The 15,849-nt window shown below is 46.4% G+C and overlaps 1 protein-coding gene across 6 annotated transcripts in view; it reads right to left on the bottom strand.

Moving 5' to 3' along the window:
• Nucleotides 1–15,849, bottom strand: part of DNAH1 (dynein axonemal heavy chain 1) — an 813,109-nt gene that overhangs the window by 135,131 nt on the left and 662,129 nt on the right. For all 6 annotated transcript variants that reach the window (XM_033926650.1, XM_033926656.1, XM_033926654.1 and 3 more), the window contains 2 exons: nt 12,267–12,458; nt 490–621 (listed from right to left, as the gene is read on the bottom strand). In XM_033926650.1, the coding sequence (XP_033782541.1) occupies nt 490–621; nt 12,267–12,458 (324 nt within the window). The remainder of the gene's footprint in view (nt 1–489; nt 622–12,266; nt 12,459–15,849) is intronic.

Raw genomic sequence — 15,849 nt, 5'->3', positions numbered from 1 at the left:
TCCAGACCAGCACTACCTCAGGATTTTTTTTTTTTTTTTTTTTACAGAACAGACTCCACAGGCTCTCGAAATAATATGCCTTGCTTGATTTAGGGGGCAAGGCTTACTGCTGAGGCTCCTCTAAAAAAATGTGGGGAGGTGGAGGAAGTGGGGGGAGGGACCCCGCTCGTGACCCGCCGGGTTTGACACCCCCGAGGTCGGACGAACCCCCAAACAGAGTCCGCCCAAGCTCCGTCCGGCTAAAAACAGGGACAATAAACCCCCTAAACAAGTTCCAACAGCCCTACCAAGGGAGATGGGTACAGATCACTCAACACCTGCTGGAGACTGAAAGAAGACTGAGGGAAATAGAGAGGAGGGACTAGGATATACTGTCCCAAAGTTTTGTTTTCAGTCTCCACCTGCTGGTCATGATTAGATATATACCCATTCGTAAAGTTAACCTCTACTGGTCTGGAGAGTGCTAAAGAAAAAAAGGTTTACCCTTACCGTAAAAGGGCCAAGGTATGCCACAAATCCAGCTGACAGCATTACGTCACCTGCAATGTTGTCAACCATGAATTCCAGGTTCTGAACTGTTTCCTCCCAGCGCACCTTCTCATCTGCCAGTCCTGTAATTAGCTACCACAGGTACACACAGTCACAAAAGGATAGATACACAAACACACAACCCATCAAAAGAAAACAAACACCATCCCCCCCCTATACGGTTATAAACAGGGGATCCAAAGGAGAGAAAACAAAGAAAATACAACTATGGAATGCCAACTTTCAATACATCATTAGCCTCACCATAAAACCCTCCAGTACACCAGAACAAAACCAGGAAAGAGTATGTTGGATTTCTTGAGAAGCTCCCATTCTTATATCTTCTTCAGCATGGAGGGTAATTTTGAAAAGGTTTTTTTGCATATATATACCAGTATACACATGGCCATGAATTTGGTCTTGGAGAATGAGATGTACAGTGTCAGCATTTATGAGACAGACTTGATTATTTTTGTTACATAGAGTGTTTTGGACCCCTGTTCGGTTACAGAAATAAGATAGTTCTAAGTCCAATAGATGCTGGCACTGTAATCTGGAACCTGGGACATTAGATCATCTACTTTATTTTTGTCCCTATATTAAGATATTTTGGAATTCAATATGGTCTCAAGTAAATACATTATTGGAACATCATGTGGCACTCTCTATTTGGCATGATGATGAGGAAAAAGAGTCAAATATCATCCGAGAACAACAAGCTTTTATTAGTTATGACAGGGGTTGCCATCCAACACATAACCAACAATTGGAAAAATCACAGAAACCTTAGTTATACATTTTGGTGGAATACATTATGCCATATATTTAAAATGGAACGAGCAATAACAGTACAAAGAGGGACATATACTAAATTTATAAAAATATGGGGGCCATTGGCAAAATATTGTGATGAATAGTCATTAATTCTTCTCTTTTCCTTTTCGTTTTCTTTTTTTAGCACACTAAAGGGGGGAGGGAGTTGGAAATAATGGTACATATTATTTTATTCTATGATATATAATATGTGTATATTTTTTATTGAAAATATGATGAAGGGTGGGTGGTAGGGGGGGTTATTTGATTTTACTAGATGTTTATATGGCAGATATCAAAGTGCTATTCTGGAATAATTTGTTCTAATATACTCTTTTGTGCACTTGTTGTTTAATTTGAAAACGAATAAAGAATTATTTAAAAAAAAAAAAAATCTGTTAATGGTCCCCAAACCTCTCAAACTTTACCAAAATATCCCCTCTGTGTTGCTAATGTTCTTTCCATTTTATAAAGATGACACCCAGAACTCCACCAAAAACTGTAATTTAATCTTCTCTGATTTTTCCAATTGAATGTAGTCTGTTGAATGGCAACTCCAGTCATAATAAGCAAAAGCTTATTGTTTTTGAAGAAATCCGACTTTTCGCTCTCATTGACATGCCAAATAAAATAGTATCATATGTCAAGGCCACCGGATTTTCTAACAACCTAGTTATTTGGCCCCATATCAATTTCCAAAATGTCAATATAAATGAATAGAATAAAAGATGATCTAAAGTCCCAGCCTCAAGATGACAGTGTCAACATCTATTTGACTTAGAGCTATCTAATTTTTGGAAACAGGGATCCAAAAAGCTCTATGAAGAAGAAAAAACCAAGTTTGTCTCATAGATGCAGACACTGTACATCTCATCCTCCAAGACCAAATTAGAGACCATTGAGATGCAGTAATTTGATGCTTGATCTCAATGCTCCAAATGTCCCGAAGACCAGTTTTTGGTTTTTTATTTACAAATCCAGATGTTAATTTATACCACTGTGCGGCCTGGTGTCCCAGGAAATCTACCTGAAAGCATAAGAATTCCAAGCTATATTGATTGTTGAGATTTCTCCATTCAGGGAACCCCGCCTGAATGGCTTGCTTCAATTGCAACCATCTAAAACTTTGTGATTTACTAAGACCAAATTTATGTTGCAACTGTGAAAACTCAAGCAGCTTACTATTAGATAATACATTTTCCATCATCTAATGCTTCCAGATGATTTTAAAACCGCCAATTTGAATCTTGGAGTTTAGCCAAATAGTTTGATTTGTTGATTTATGTATTGGAATAGGTGTTAGATTATTTACATATCTTAAAGTTTTCCATGTATCAACTAATATTCTGTTTTCTTAATATAACCTAGGCATTTTGATACTAAGAACATGGCAAAGTCGCAGAGGAAACATGAGTCGCCATTCCAACCATATCCAATCCGGGATATTTTCAATGGGCTCTGGGAGGACCCAATACATATTTTGGCGCATAATATATGCTTGATGTTACCTATAAAAATTGGGAAAATTTACCCCTCCCTCCGTAATTGGCTTTTGCAAAGACACTAAAGCAATTCTAGCAATTTTACCCAGCCAAATAAAATTTTGTTAGAATACTATTTAACTTTTTGTAAAAATATGATTACTAATAAATTTTAACAGTTTATACTCTCCCCCACCAAGATAAATGTAGAGGATTCCATTGCTCACACATTTCTGTTACCTTCTGTAATAAAGATTTTTCATTTACTTTCATTGTGTCTTCCAGCGTATTTTTTTATCCAAATTCCTAAATATTTTAGTCCATCTTCCTTCCATACAAAAGGAAATGAATCAAACAAACCTTTTGTACAATGTACATTTAGTGGAAGAACTTCTGATTTACTTAAATTTATCTTATATCCTGAAAATTTTCCAAATTTCACAATCAAATCAAGTAAACATGGAATGGTTGTTTCTGGATTTCTCAAATGAAGCAGAATATCATCTGCATATACAGAGACTTTATATTCTCGATCTGAATAAGGAATACCCTGTATCTTTGAGGGGGTAAACAGTCAGGTGGATAAAGGGGAATCTATAGACATCATTTACCTTGACTTCCAAAAAGCCTTCGACAAGGTACCACACGAAAGACTGCTGAGGAAGCTATGGAACCACGGGGTGCAGGGGGAGGTCCACCGATGGATCAAAAACTGGCTGGCGGACACGAAACAGAGGGTTGGAATAAAGGGCCATTACTCAGACTGGCAATGGGTCACGAGCGGAGTTCCGCAGGGGTCGGTGCTTGGACCGCCCCTATTCAATGTATTTATTAATGACCTGGAGGCAGGTACAAAATGTGAGGTTATTAAATTTGCGGACGACACCAAACTATACAGCAGGATTGGAAACACGGAGGACTGCAAAGATCTCCAAAAAGATCTGACAGCGCTGGAAAAGTGGGCAAAAAGGTGGCAAATGAGCTTCAACATAGGGAAATGCAAGGTCATGCACGTAGGGAAAAAGAACCCGATGTTCACTTACATAATGGGGGGATCACCGCTAGGGGTGAGTGACATTGAAAGAGACCTGGGAGTGATGGTAGACACATCATTGAAGGCGTCGGCGCAGTGCGCCGCAGCCTCGAGGAAGGCAAACAAAATGTTGGGCATCATTAAAAAGGGTATCACCACCAGGACGAAGGAAGTCATCCTGCCACTGTGTCGTGCAATGGTGCGCCCGCACCTGGAGTACTGTGTCCAGTACTGGTCGCCGTACCTCAAGAAGGACATGGCGGTACTTGAGAGAGTCCAGAGAAGAGCAACTAAGCTAATAAAGGGTATGGAGGACCTCTCATATACTGACAGACTAAAGAAGCTGGGACTTTTCTCCCTGGAAAAGCGGAGACTTAGAGGAGACATGATAGAAACCTTCAAGATTATGAAGGGCATAGAATGAGTAGATAGGGACAGGTTTTTCAAATTATGGGGAACCACAAGTACAAGGGGGCACTCAGAGAAATTGAAAGGGGGAAGGTTTAGAACAAATGCCAGGAAGTTCTTTTTCACCCAGAGGGTGGTGGACACATGGAACGCGCTACCGGAGGATGTGATAAGCAGGAGCACGCTACAGGGCTTCAAAGAAGGTTTAGATAGGTACCTGGAAGACCAAGGGATTGAGGGGTATAGATAGGAGTAGAGGTAGGTTATAGGGATAGGATTAGAGACAGTACAGAATTAGTCAGGGACACTGTTCAGGCAACTAGGCCTGATGGGCCGCCGCGGGAGCGGACCGCTGAGCGAGATGGACCTCTGGTCTGACTCGGCGGAGGCAACCTCTTATGTTCTTATGTATCTCCCTCACTTGCTGAATAGCTAATAACAAGGTTCCAAAATAATATCAAAAAGTAAAGGAGATAGGGGACAGCCTTGTCTAACCCCCCTCTGCAAACTAAAGCGTTCTGAAAAATTATTAATATACAACCTAGCAACAGCGGAGCTATACGACGTTTGAATCATTTGTATAAATCCTGAACCTATACCAAATCATTGCTTGATACATGAAGTTCCATTCTACTCGATCAAAGGCTTTCTCTGCATCCAATGACACAGAAAAGGCCGGATCTTTCATGGCTTTTTTTAAATTCAACATATGAAAAGCCAATCTAGTGTTATTAGAGGAATGTCTCTGAGCAACAAACCCTGTTTGGTGCATACCTATAATAAAAGGGAGAGCCTTAGCCAAGCGTAAAGCCAATGTCTTAGCTAAAAGTTTACCATCTATATTTATTAGTGAAATAGGCCTGTAATTTGAAACCAAAATGGGATCTTTATTTGGCTTTGGCAAAACTATAGTTAAAGATTCTGCCATAGTGCCTGTGATACAACCCTTATTTAGTCGAGTCTGATATAAATTTAATAAATAAGGCAATAGGGTATTTTGAAACGACTTATAAAACTGTACCGTAAAACTATCACCACCTGGAGCGGATCCAACTCTAAGGGATTTCAAAGCTGTTTGCAATTCTTTTAGTGGTATAGTCTCTTCTAAACTTCTTTTTATATGTTCAGGAATTTTAGGTCCCTCTAATAATTTCTTTTTTTTTTAAATTCTTTATTCATTTTTACATCTTACAAGTGTTACAATAATAATAATTTCAAAAACTCTAACCATCTTTTTCTTTATCTAAAAAGGCTCAGAAGAATAAAGCGCTATATAGTATTTTAAAAATTGTTTTAAAATAGGTTCAACTTGAGTGTAAGTATCACCTTTTTCATGGAGCATAGTTTGGGTGAAGTCAGGATTTATGTGCGTTGTTTATAAAACATGTGTGTATTTCATTCCCATACATTTATACCTATTCTCGATAGGCTGTATATCCATGTGCCTATGATGGTTATTTTAGAAGCTCTTGTTCTGAACATCTGAAAACTGGCATATTGCATGGATGTCCAAATTCCAATTTTACAAAGGAAGGATATGAATATCTAACACTGCGGTATGTCCATATGGCATGGGGCATGGTCTGGACATATTTTAGGTGGGACTAGGGAGGGTCCAAAATATGGGCATCCAAATCCAGTTTTAGAAGAAGGGATATCTATGTCCAAAAAATGGGCATCTGTATCAAGACCTGGTACTTGGCATATTCAGGTTACTGAAAGGTGCTCTGATTAAGCATTTCTCCATTGAAGGGAATAAGGGACGTCACAGTAGGCATTTTCCTGTTCCTGGATGGGTTAACAGTTACAGCTCGTAACCTTGGGCCATTCTACACTTCCTTCTGTCTTTCTCTGCGTGTATCAGTGTACAACAATCTTTGAATTCAGTCCAGAGTGATGACTAAGGTGGAAAGATATTCGGAAGTGCTTTCGTCAGAGGACCTTTCTGTAACCTGAATGTATCAAGTACCAGGTATAAATATGGATGTCTATCGTTTTAGACTTGAATGTCCCTTCCCCTTCTATAATCTGAGTTGAATGTCCAGATTTTGGCCCCTCCATAGACCTGCCGAAACGCATCCAGGCCACACACTCTTGCGATATGGATGCTCTACAGTTTTTGATGTCCATATTCTGGCTTTATAAAATTGGTATTTGGGAATCTATGTAATCCAGACATCCAGAACACAAACAGAGCTTCTAAAACAACACCACTTAGCATACTTAGCAAAAAGCACAGTTACTTACCGTAACAGGTGTTATCCAGGGACAGCAGGCAGATATTCTTAACACATGGGTGACGTCACCGACGGAGCCCTCGGTACGGACCTTTTTAACTAGAAGTTTCTAGTTGGCCGCACCGCGCGTGCGCGAGTGCCTTCCCGCCCGACGTAGGAGTGCGTGGTCCCCAGTTAGGATAAGCCAGCTAAGAAGCCAACCCGGGGAGGTGGGTGGGACGTAAGAATATCTGCCTGCTGTCCCTGGATAACACCTGTTACGGTAAGTAACTGTGCTTTATCCCAGGACAAGCAGGCAGCATATTCTTAACACATGGGTGACCTCCAAGCTAGCAAAGAGGGAGGTGGGATGGTTGGCCATTAGGAAAATAAATTTTGTAACACAGATTGGCCGAAGTGTCCATCCCGTCTGGAGAACGCATCCAGACAGTAGTGAGTAGTGAACGTGTGAACTGAGGACCAAGTGGCCGCCCTGCAGATTTCCTCGATGGGCGTGGAGCGGAGGAAAGCTACAGAAGCAGCCATAGCTCGGACTCTGTGGGCCGTGACAGTTCCTTCCAGTGAGAGACCGGCCCGAGCGTAGCAGAAGGCAATGCAGGCAGCAAGCCAATTTGAAAGTGTCCGTTTGGAGACAGGACGACCCAAACGGTTGGGGTCGAAAGACAAAAAGAGCTGAGGGGCTGTTCGGTGAGCTCTGGTACGATCAAGATAGTAAGCAAGGGCACGCTTACAATCCAGCGTGTGCAACGCCTGTTCCCCAGGATGCGAGTGAGGCTTAAGGAAGAAGACGGGCAGCACAATGGACTGGTTGAGGTGAAAAGCTGAGACCACCTTGGGAAGGAATTTAGGGTGGGTACGCAGAACAACCTTGTCATGGTGAAAAACAGTGAAAGGTGGGTCGGCAACCAGTGCATGCAGTTCGCTAACCCTCCTGGCAGAGGTGATGGCAATTAGGAAAAGCACCTTCCAGGTAAGAAGCCTGAGTGAAGTTGTGGCAAGAGGCTCAAACGGAGGTTTCATGAGAGCTGAGAGAACCACATTCAGGTCCCAGACGACAGGAGGAGGCTTGAGAGGCGGTTTGATGTTGAAGAGCCCTCTCATAAATCTGGAAACCAGAGGATGAGCCGTGAGGGGTTTTCCGAGGATAGGCTCGTGAAACGCAGTGATGGCACTGAGGTGGACTCTGATGGAGGTGGTTTTGAGGCCAGCGTTGGACAGCGAGAGCAAATATTCCAAGACAGTTTCCACCGCCAAAGAGGTGGGTTCTTGATGATGCCGGAGACACCACGAGGAGAATCTGGTCCACTTCTGATGGTAACATTGGAGAGTGGCCGGTTTCCTGGAGGCGTCCAAAATGAGGCGGACCGGTTGAGATAGATTCTCCGGAGAGGTCAGCCCGAGAGAAACCAAGCTGTCAGGTGGAGGGAAGACAGATTGGGATGCAGTAGAGACTGATGCTGCTGTGTAAGTAGAGTAGGAAACACAGGAAGAGGAATGGGCTCCCTGGAGCTGAGTTGGAGCAGGAGGGAGAACCAGTGTTGGCGAGGCCACCGAGGGGCGATGAGAATCATGGTGGCGTTGTCCTTGCGGAGTTTGGACAAGGTCCGCAACATCAGAGGAAGTGGAGGGAAGGCATAGAGGAACCGATCCCTCCAGTCGAGCAGGAATGCATCCGGTGCCAGACGGTGGGGAGAAAAGAGTCTGGAACAGAATTGGGGCAGCTGATGGTTGTGAGGTGCTGCAAAGAGGTCCACCTGCGGAGTGCCCCATCGAGCAAAGATGGAGAGCAGAGTCGGAGGGTCCAACGTCCACTCGTGAGGTTGAAGGATGCGGCTGAGATTGTCGGCCAGAGAGTTCTGTTCGCCCTGGATATAGACCGCCCTGAGGAAGAGATTGCGGTCCGTTGCCCAGGTCCAGATGCGCAGAGCTTCCAAACAAAGGGGGCGAGATCCGGTGCCGCCCTGCTTGTTTATGTAGTACATGGCGACTTGATTGTCTGTGCACAGGAGGAGGACTTGAGGGCAGAGAAGATGTTGGAAAGCCTTGAGGGCGTAGAACATGGCTCTGAGTTCCAGGAAATTTATGTGATGACGACGCTCCTGTGGGGTCCAAAGTCCCTGGGTGCGTAGGTCGCCTAGGTGAGCTCCCCATGCGTAGGGGGACGCATCGGTGGTGATGATCATAGAGTGAGGGGGTAGATGAAAGAGTAGACCCCTGGAAAGATTTGAGGAGTTCAACCACCATTGGAGAGATTGCTGAAGAGATGATGTCACAGAGATGGGATGAGAAAGAAGATCTGTAGTCTGTGACCATTGGTTGGCGAGAGTCCATTGAGGTGTCCTGAGGTGGAGTCGCGCCAGAGGAAGGACATGCACCGTCGAGGCCATGTGACCCAGGAGGACCATCATCTGGCGGGCAGGAATGGAGGGATGCATGAGTACCTGACGGCAGAGATGGAGCAGGGTCTGCTTGCGATCTGAGGGGAGAAAGGCCCTCATCAGCGTGGTGTCCAGGACAGCTCCGATGAATTGAAGTCGCTGGGTGGGAAGCAGATGCGACTTGGGGTAGTTGATCTCGAACCCCAGGAGGTGGAGGAGAGAGATGGTGTGATGAGTAGCTTGTAGCACGAGTTGAGATGAAGGTGCTTTCACCAACCAATCGTCCAAGTAGGGGAACACCTGGAGGTTGTGAGACCTGAGGAAGGCCGCCACCACTATCAGGCATTTGGTGAAGACTCTGGGGGAGGAAGCGAGGCCAAATGGTAGTACTTTGTACTGGTAGTGGTGGTGTAGTACCTGGAACCGCAGGTAGCGGCGAGAGTTCTGATGGATGGAGATGTGAGTGTAGGCCTCTTTGAGGTCCAGGGAACATAGCCAGTCGTGTTGAGAAAGAAGAGGGTAAAGTGTGGCAAGGGAGAGCATCCTGAACTTTTCCTTGACCAGACACTTGTTGAGGTCCCTGAGATCGAGAATGGGACGGAGGTCTCCCGTCTTTTTGGGTACAAGGAAGTAGCGGGAGTAGAATCCCTGACCCCTTTGTTCTGGAGGTACTTCTTCGATGGCATTGAGAAGGAGGAGGGATTGAACCTCCCTCAGGAGGAGGGGGGTTTGAGAGGAGTGAGAAGCAGACTCTACGGGAAGGTTGTCTGGTGGAAGAGTCTGGAAGTTGAGAGAGTAGCCGTGGCGGATGATGTTGAGGACCCACTGGTCTGACGTGATGACTTCCCAACGGCTTGAGAAAATGGTGAGACGACCCCCTATAGGCTGTGGAAGAGGCAGCGAGGGTGGATGACTGGCTATGCCCTGGAGAGAAGAGTCAAAAGGGCTGAGATTGTTTAGCAGGCTGAGAAGGCTTAGAGGGTTGAGTGGCCTGAGATCGAGCCTGGGCATGGTGCTGCTGTTGACGGGGTCGCCGAGATTGTTGAGGAGGCGGATTGAGTGGCCTGGCTGAGAACCTCCGCTGGTAAGATGATTGAGGCCGATAGGGTCGAGCAGGCGGAGCCTTCTTTTTCGGCTTGATTAGGGTGTCCCACCTGGTCTCATGGGCGGAGAGTTTCTGGGTGGTGGAATCCAGTGACTCTCCAAAGAGTTCATCCCCGAGACAGGGGGCGTTGGCCAAACGATCCTGGTGGTTGATGTCCAGGTCGGAGACTCTGAGCCAGGCTAATCGACGCATGGCTACGGCCATGGCAGAGGCCCGAGAGGTGAGCTCGAAGGAGTCGTATATTGAGCGGACCATATATTTTCGCATCTGGAGAAGACCAGAGATGTGTTGTTGGAATAACGGGACCTTGCGCTCAGGAAGGTACTTCTGGAGGGCAGACAGTTGTTGGACCAAATGTTTCAGATAGAAAGAAAAATGGAAGGAATAGTTGTTTGCCCTGTTGGCAAGCATGGCATTCTGGTAAAGCCTCTTGCCAAACTTGTCCATGGTCTTGCCTTCTCTGCCAGGAGGGGTAGAGGCATAGACACTGGAGCCCTGAGTCTTCTTTAAGGTGGATTCCACCAGAAGGGACTCATGGGGCAATTGGGATTTGTCGAATCCAGGAATAGGAATGACACGGTAAAGGTTGTCCAGTTTACGGGGGGCTCCCGGTACCGTGAGGGGATTTTCCAAATTTTTATAGAACGTTTCCCGTAGGATGTCATGCACGGGAAGCTTGAGGAACTCCTTAGGAGGTTGTTCAAAGTCTAAGGCCTCTAGAAAGGCTTGAGACTTTTTTGAGTCAGATTCTAGAGGAAGTGACAGGGCAGCAGACATTTCTCTCAGAAATTTAGAAAAAGAGGACTGCTCTGGTTTGGAGGTGGCATCGGGTGCCGATGGTTCCTCATCAGATGAGGAGGGATCCTCCTCGGTACCGAGAGGAGTGTCCTCCCATAAGTCAGGGTCCCTGACCTCTGGTGCATGTCGAGACACCGGGGTGGAGGGCGCGGTATGGCGAGTCTTGGATAAAGACTTTCCAGAGCGCACCGAAACGGTACCAGGGGAGGACGACCGGCGTCTATCTCGGTCCCGAGAAGAGTGCCGTACCGCCTGGTGCCGAGGAGGATCCAATGTGGCCTGAGAATGAACCACTGGATCGCCATGAAGTTGTTGGGCCGAAAGGATCGGCATGGAGGTGTTCACCGGTACCGAAGGGGTGGACACCGGGGGCTCGGTACGGGGCTCGGGCCGGTCTGGTACCGGAAGGAGCGGTGCCAGGATAGTGGGCAACAGTTGTTCAAGTTGTTTCTTCAACTGGTCCTGGAGTTGAGCCTTTAAGATGGCCGAGATACGGTCATCGAGGGGTGGCATCGGAACCGCTTTCTTTTTCTTCGGTTCCTTAGATGCCGCTCCACGCCCCGGCGATGAGGAGGCCTATGACGAGGCACTCACCGAGATCGGGGCGGAGCGTTTGCGGGACCGGTGCGATGCCGGTAAGGACGGTGTCGCCACCGTAGCTGGAGGGCGCTCGAGGGAAGAGGTAGGCTTCTTAGCCGGCTTACCTGGCGCCAGCGGCGCCGATGCGGGGTCGGTCGGTGTCGAGGTCGACGGTGCCGATTTTTGAGGTACCGCCGTTGAAGGTGAGGAGTCCATTGCCGACTCGGTACCGAAGAGAAGAGTTTGTTGGATTCTTCGGTTTTTAAGAGTTCTCTTTTTAAGAGTGGCACAGCGGGTGCAGGAATCCGCCCGATGCTCCGGACCCAGACACTGCAAACACCAATTGTGTGGGTCAGTTAAGGAGATCGGGCGTGCACACCGCTGGCACTTCTTAAAACCGACCTGCGGGGGCATGAAGGGGAAGATAGCCTCCGCAAAATCGAAGCCCGAGGCCTGTATAATGGCAACAGGCCCCACCGGGGCAAAACGAAAGAAAAAAGGGAAAAAGCAAAGTTTTTTTTTTTTTTTTTTTTGCAAATCAAAGAAAAAATAAACCCGAAGGTAAAGAAAGAAAAAATAAGGAAAAAAGCGCGAGCGGGAAGGCAAAAAGTGGTTTCAACGGCCGTTGAAAAAACACACGCGTCTTCTTCGCTCCGCGGAAACGAAGAAACTGGGGACCACGCACTCCTACGTCGGGCGGGAAGGCACTCGCGCACGCGCGGTGCGGCCAACTAGAAACTTCTAGTTAAAAAGGTCCGTACCGAGGGCTCCGTCGGTGACGTCACCCATGTGTTAAGAATATGCTGCCTGCTTGTCCTGGGATAATACTGCATTAGACTATGGCCCAAGAGCTCTTTTTTTAAAACAGTCTAGGAGAAAGTCTTTTACACTGATTCCCTTCCATACCTTGTCAGCTCGCTTCAGCTTCTGCTCACATTGGTCACACTTCTGCTCCAGCTCCTCCTTCTTGGCCACGCAAGCCTTATATTTGGCTTCAAGTAAGGCAATTCCAATTTCTACGTCATTCAGTCTAGCTTTGGCTGTATCCAAGATTTTCTGTGTGATATCCAGATCCTCCTGGGCTTCGCGCAGAGCTTGCTATAGGTGGAAAGAAAAAGGGAAGACATTTGAAACGCTGACCTATTTTTATTAGGCACTGTTTCAAGATTAGAATTCAAGCTGGAGATCAAATCAAGGCATTTAATTTAGAAACAGGTTACAGTGGAAAGTGTTTGAACCTCAAGAATAACACTGGTCAACACTCATTTTGGTACTTCAAATGTTTGATTTGTTTCTGGGTATATTTGACCTGCTGATTCCGAAAATGGCACCAGTTTTCTCCTTTCAGCTCTAGTTTTTGAGATGCAGAACAAGTGCCATACACCACTCTTCAGTCTGATGCTCACCCATTAAAAAATCAGGATATTTAGTGTTTAAATTAACGTCTTTTAAGCATGAAAGATACATATTAAAAATTAAAAGAAAAAAGTGTACAACATGAAATTCTACTTATTTCATACAAAAGCACAAGTCATTCGACACACAAGAAGCTCATTTTGTAAGACTTCCAAGAGTGGGATCTGCCAGGACAATCTCACATAAGATTGCAGCAATAGTCTGCCATCACGTGTGCATCCCATCTTCCTTGATATCTGGCTTCCATTGTTTTTTTGTCTTGGTGAAATCTTTCACCTTGCTCTTCGCTCTCTGGAAAGCAATCTAAGTGACTGCAGATAATGGACTAATCTTCATGTTACAGCCAAGCTTGTTGAAATGAAAGAACATATCTTCTACTAACTGTGTGTAGTTGTCTGACTTCTTATTGCCAAGAAAGTTTTTCACAACAAGAACAAATGAAGATTCGATTTCATTCATTGATGCTATGAAATGTGGGTCATTTATAAGTTGTCTGATCTATGGACCATCGAAAATTCTTGCCTTCAGTTTTTCCATGGTAAAGTCCAGGTAACATATGCGCTATGTATTTAATGCACCATATATTCCCTTGGAGGCCTATCTCTTTTTGCCCAATGTTTATGTTTGGCTCTACTATCCCAAAGGCATATCTACTATCTCATAGCTGTATCTAGGAAACTATCCAACGCAATTTTCTGAATCAGTGCCCCAAATAACCCCAGAAACAGGTCAAAAACCCTAGGCACCAAGAAAAAGGTTTTTTGTTGGCCTGTGTAATAATTCTTAGTATGGGAAAAAGTTATTACTATGATCTCCTTGCTTAATTGAAATCAGTAATTTCTAAAGCAATCAAAAGGATAAAAGATAAAGCACAGTTACTTACCGTAACAGGTGTTATCCAGGGACAGCAGGCAGATATTCTCACATGTGGGTGACGTCATCTACGGAGCCCCAGCGCGGACAGCTTTTCAAGCAAACTTGATTGAAGTTTCAAGTTTGCTACACTGCACCACGCATGTGCATGCCTTCTTGCCCACTAGAGGGCGCATCCCCACCTCGTGGTCCTCAGTTCCATAGCCAGCAAAGAAGCCATCCCCGGGGAGGAGGGCGGGTTGTGAGAATATATGCCTGCTGTCCCTGGATAACACCTGTTACGGTAAGTAACTGTGCTTTATCCCAGGACAAGCAGGCATGATATTCTCACATGTGGGTGACCTCCAAGCCAACCAAAAAAGGGCAGGTGGGAGGATGGCAATTTAGGAAAACAGGTTACGTAAAACCGACTGGCCAAACCGGCCGTCGCTTCTGGACAACGAATCCAGACAGTAGTGGGAGGTGAAAGTATGAACCGAAGACCAAGTGGCAGCCTTGCAGATATCCTCCACCGGAGTAGACCGGAGGAACGCCACAGAAACTGCCATCGCTCGGACCTTATGTCCCGTGACCCGACCATGAAGCTCGAGACCAGCCTGAGCATAGCAAAAAGAAATACAAGCAGCCAACCAGTTGGACAAGGTGCGCTTGGAAACAGGACGTCCCAACCGATTAGGATCAAAGGACAAAAATAATTGAGGAACCTTCCGATGAGACTTGGTGCGTTGAAGATAAAAAGCCAACGCTCTCTTACAGTTAAGCGTGTGAAGCGCCGCTTCCCCAGGATGAGAGTGGGGCTTCGGAAAAAACACCGGAAGAACAATGGACTGATTGAGGTGGAAATCAGACACAACCTTAGGTAAAAATTTAGGATGGGTGCGAAGAACCACCTTGTCATGATGGAACACAGTAAAGGGCGGGTCCGCAACCAAAGCCTGCAGCTTGCTAATCCGACGAGCGGACGTGAGCGCAAGCAAGAAGATCACCTTCCAAGTGAGAAACTTAAGAAGAGATTTGTCAATAGGCTCGAAGGGAGGCTTCATCAGTTGAGCCAAAACCACATTAAGATCCCAAACTACAGGAGGAGGTTTCAGAGGAGGATTAACATTCACTAGACCCCTCATGAAACGAATCACCAGAGGATGAAGAGAGAGAGAGCAACCCTCGAGATGCCGATGGAAAGCAGCAATAGCACTAAGATGCACCCTAATGGAAGTCGTCTTCAGCCCAGACTTGGACAAATGCAATAAATATTCCAGAACCGAAGACACCGGAACCGAACTCGGATCCAGATGGTTCGAGGAACACCAGGAAGAAAATCTGGTCCACTTCTGGGAATAACAAAGCCGAGTCGAGACCTTGCGCGAGGCCTCCAGAACCTCCCTCACAGACTGAGAAACCTGTGAAGTCAAGGGGAAAGGAACCAAGCCGTCAGATGTAAAGACTGAAGATTGGGATGTAACAGCGACCCCCGACTCTGAGACAGCAGAGAGGGAAAAACAGGCAGAAGCAGAGGCTCCCTGACACTGAGTTGAAGGAGCAGGGAGAACCAGTGCTGACGAGGCCAACGAGGCGCAATGAGAATCATAGTGGCTCCGGACGACTTGAGATGAACCAACGTCCTCAAGATCAGAGGGAAAGGAGGAAACGCATAAAGGAACCTCCCTCCCCAGTCGAGAAGAAAGGCATCGGCCTCGAGACGGTCCGGGGAGTACATCCGAGAACAATAAAGGGGCAGTTTGTGAGTCTCCGGGGAGGCAAACAGATCCACCTGAGGAGTCCCCCAGCGGTCGAAGACCTCGTGCAGAACTCGGGAGTTTAGCGACCACTCGTGCGGCTGGAGAAGACGACTGAGTTTGTCGGCCAGACAATTCTTCTCTCCCTGAATGTAAACCGCACGCAGGAAGATGTTCTGGGAGACCGCCCATTCCCAAAGGCGCAGGGCTTCCCGGCATAGGGACCAAGAGCCCGTTCCCCCTTGTTTGTTCACATAATACATGGCCACCTGGTTGTCCGTCTGCACGAGGACTACCTGATCGTGTAGCAGGTGGCAGTACGCTCGAGCAGCCAGAAAAATGGCACGAAGCTCCAACACATTGATGTGACAAAGACGGTCCTCCGCTGACTATAGACCTTGAGTCCGCAGACCGTCGAGATGAGTCCCCCACGCGTACTCCGAAGAGTCCGTGGTCAGGACCTT

Source organism: Geotrypetes seraphini, chromosome 17 (assembly GCF_902459505.1).
Source record: "Geotrypetes seraphini chromosome 17, aGeoSer1.1, whole genome shotgun sequence".
In the NCBI taxonomy this organism is placed as follows: domain Eukaryota; kingdom Metazoa; phylum Chordata; class Amphibia; order Gymnophiona; family Dermophiidae; genus Geotrypetes; species Geotrypetes seraphini.
This window is presented reverse-complemented; position numbering and strand designations above follow the sequence as displayed.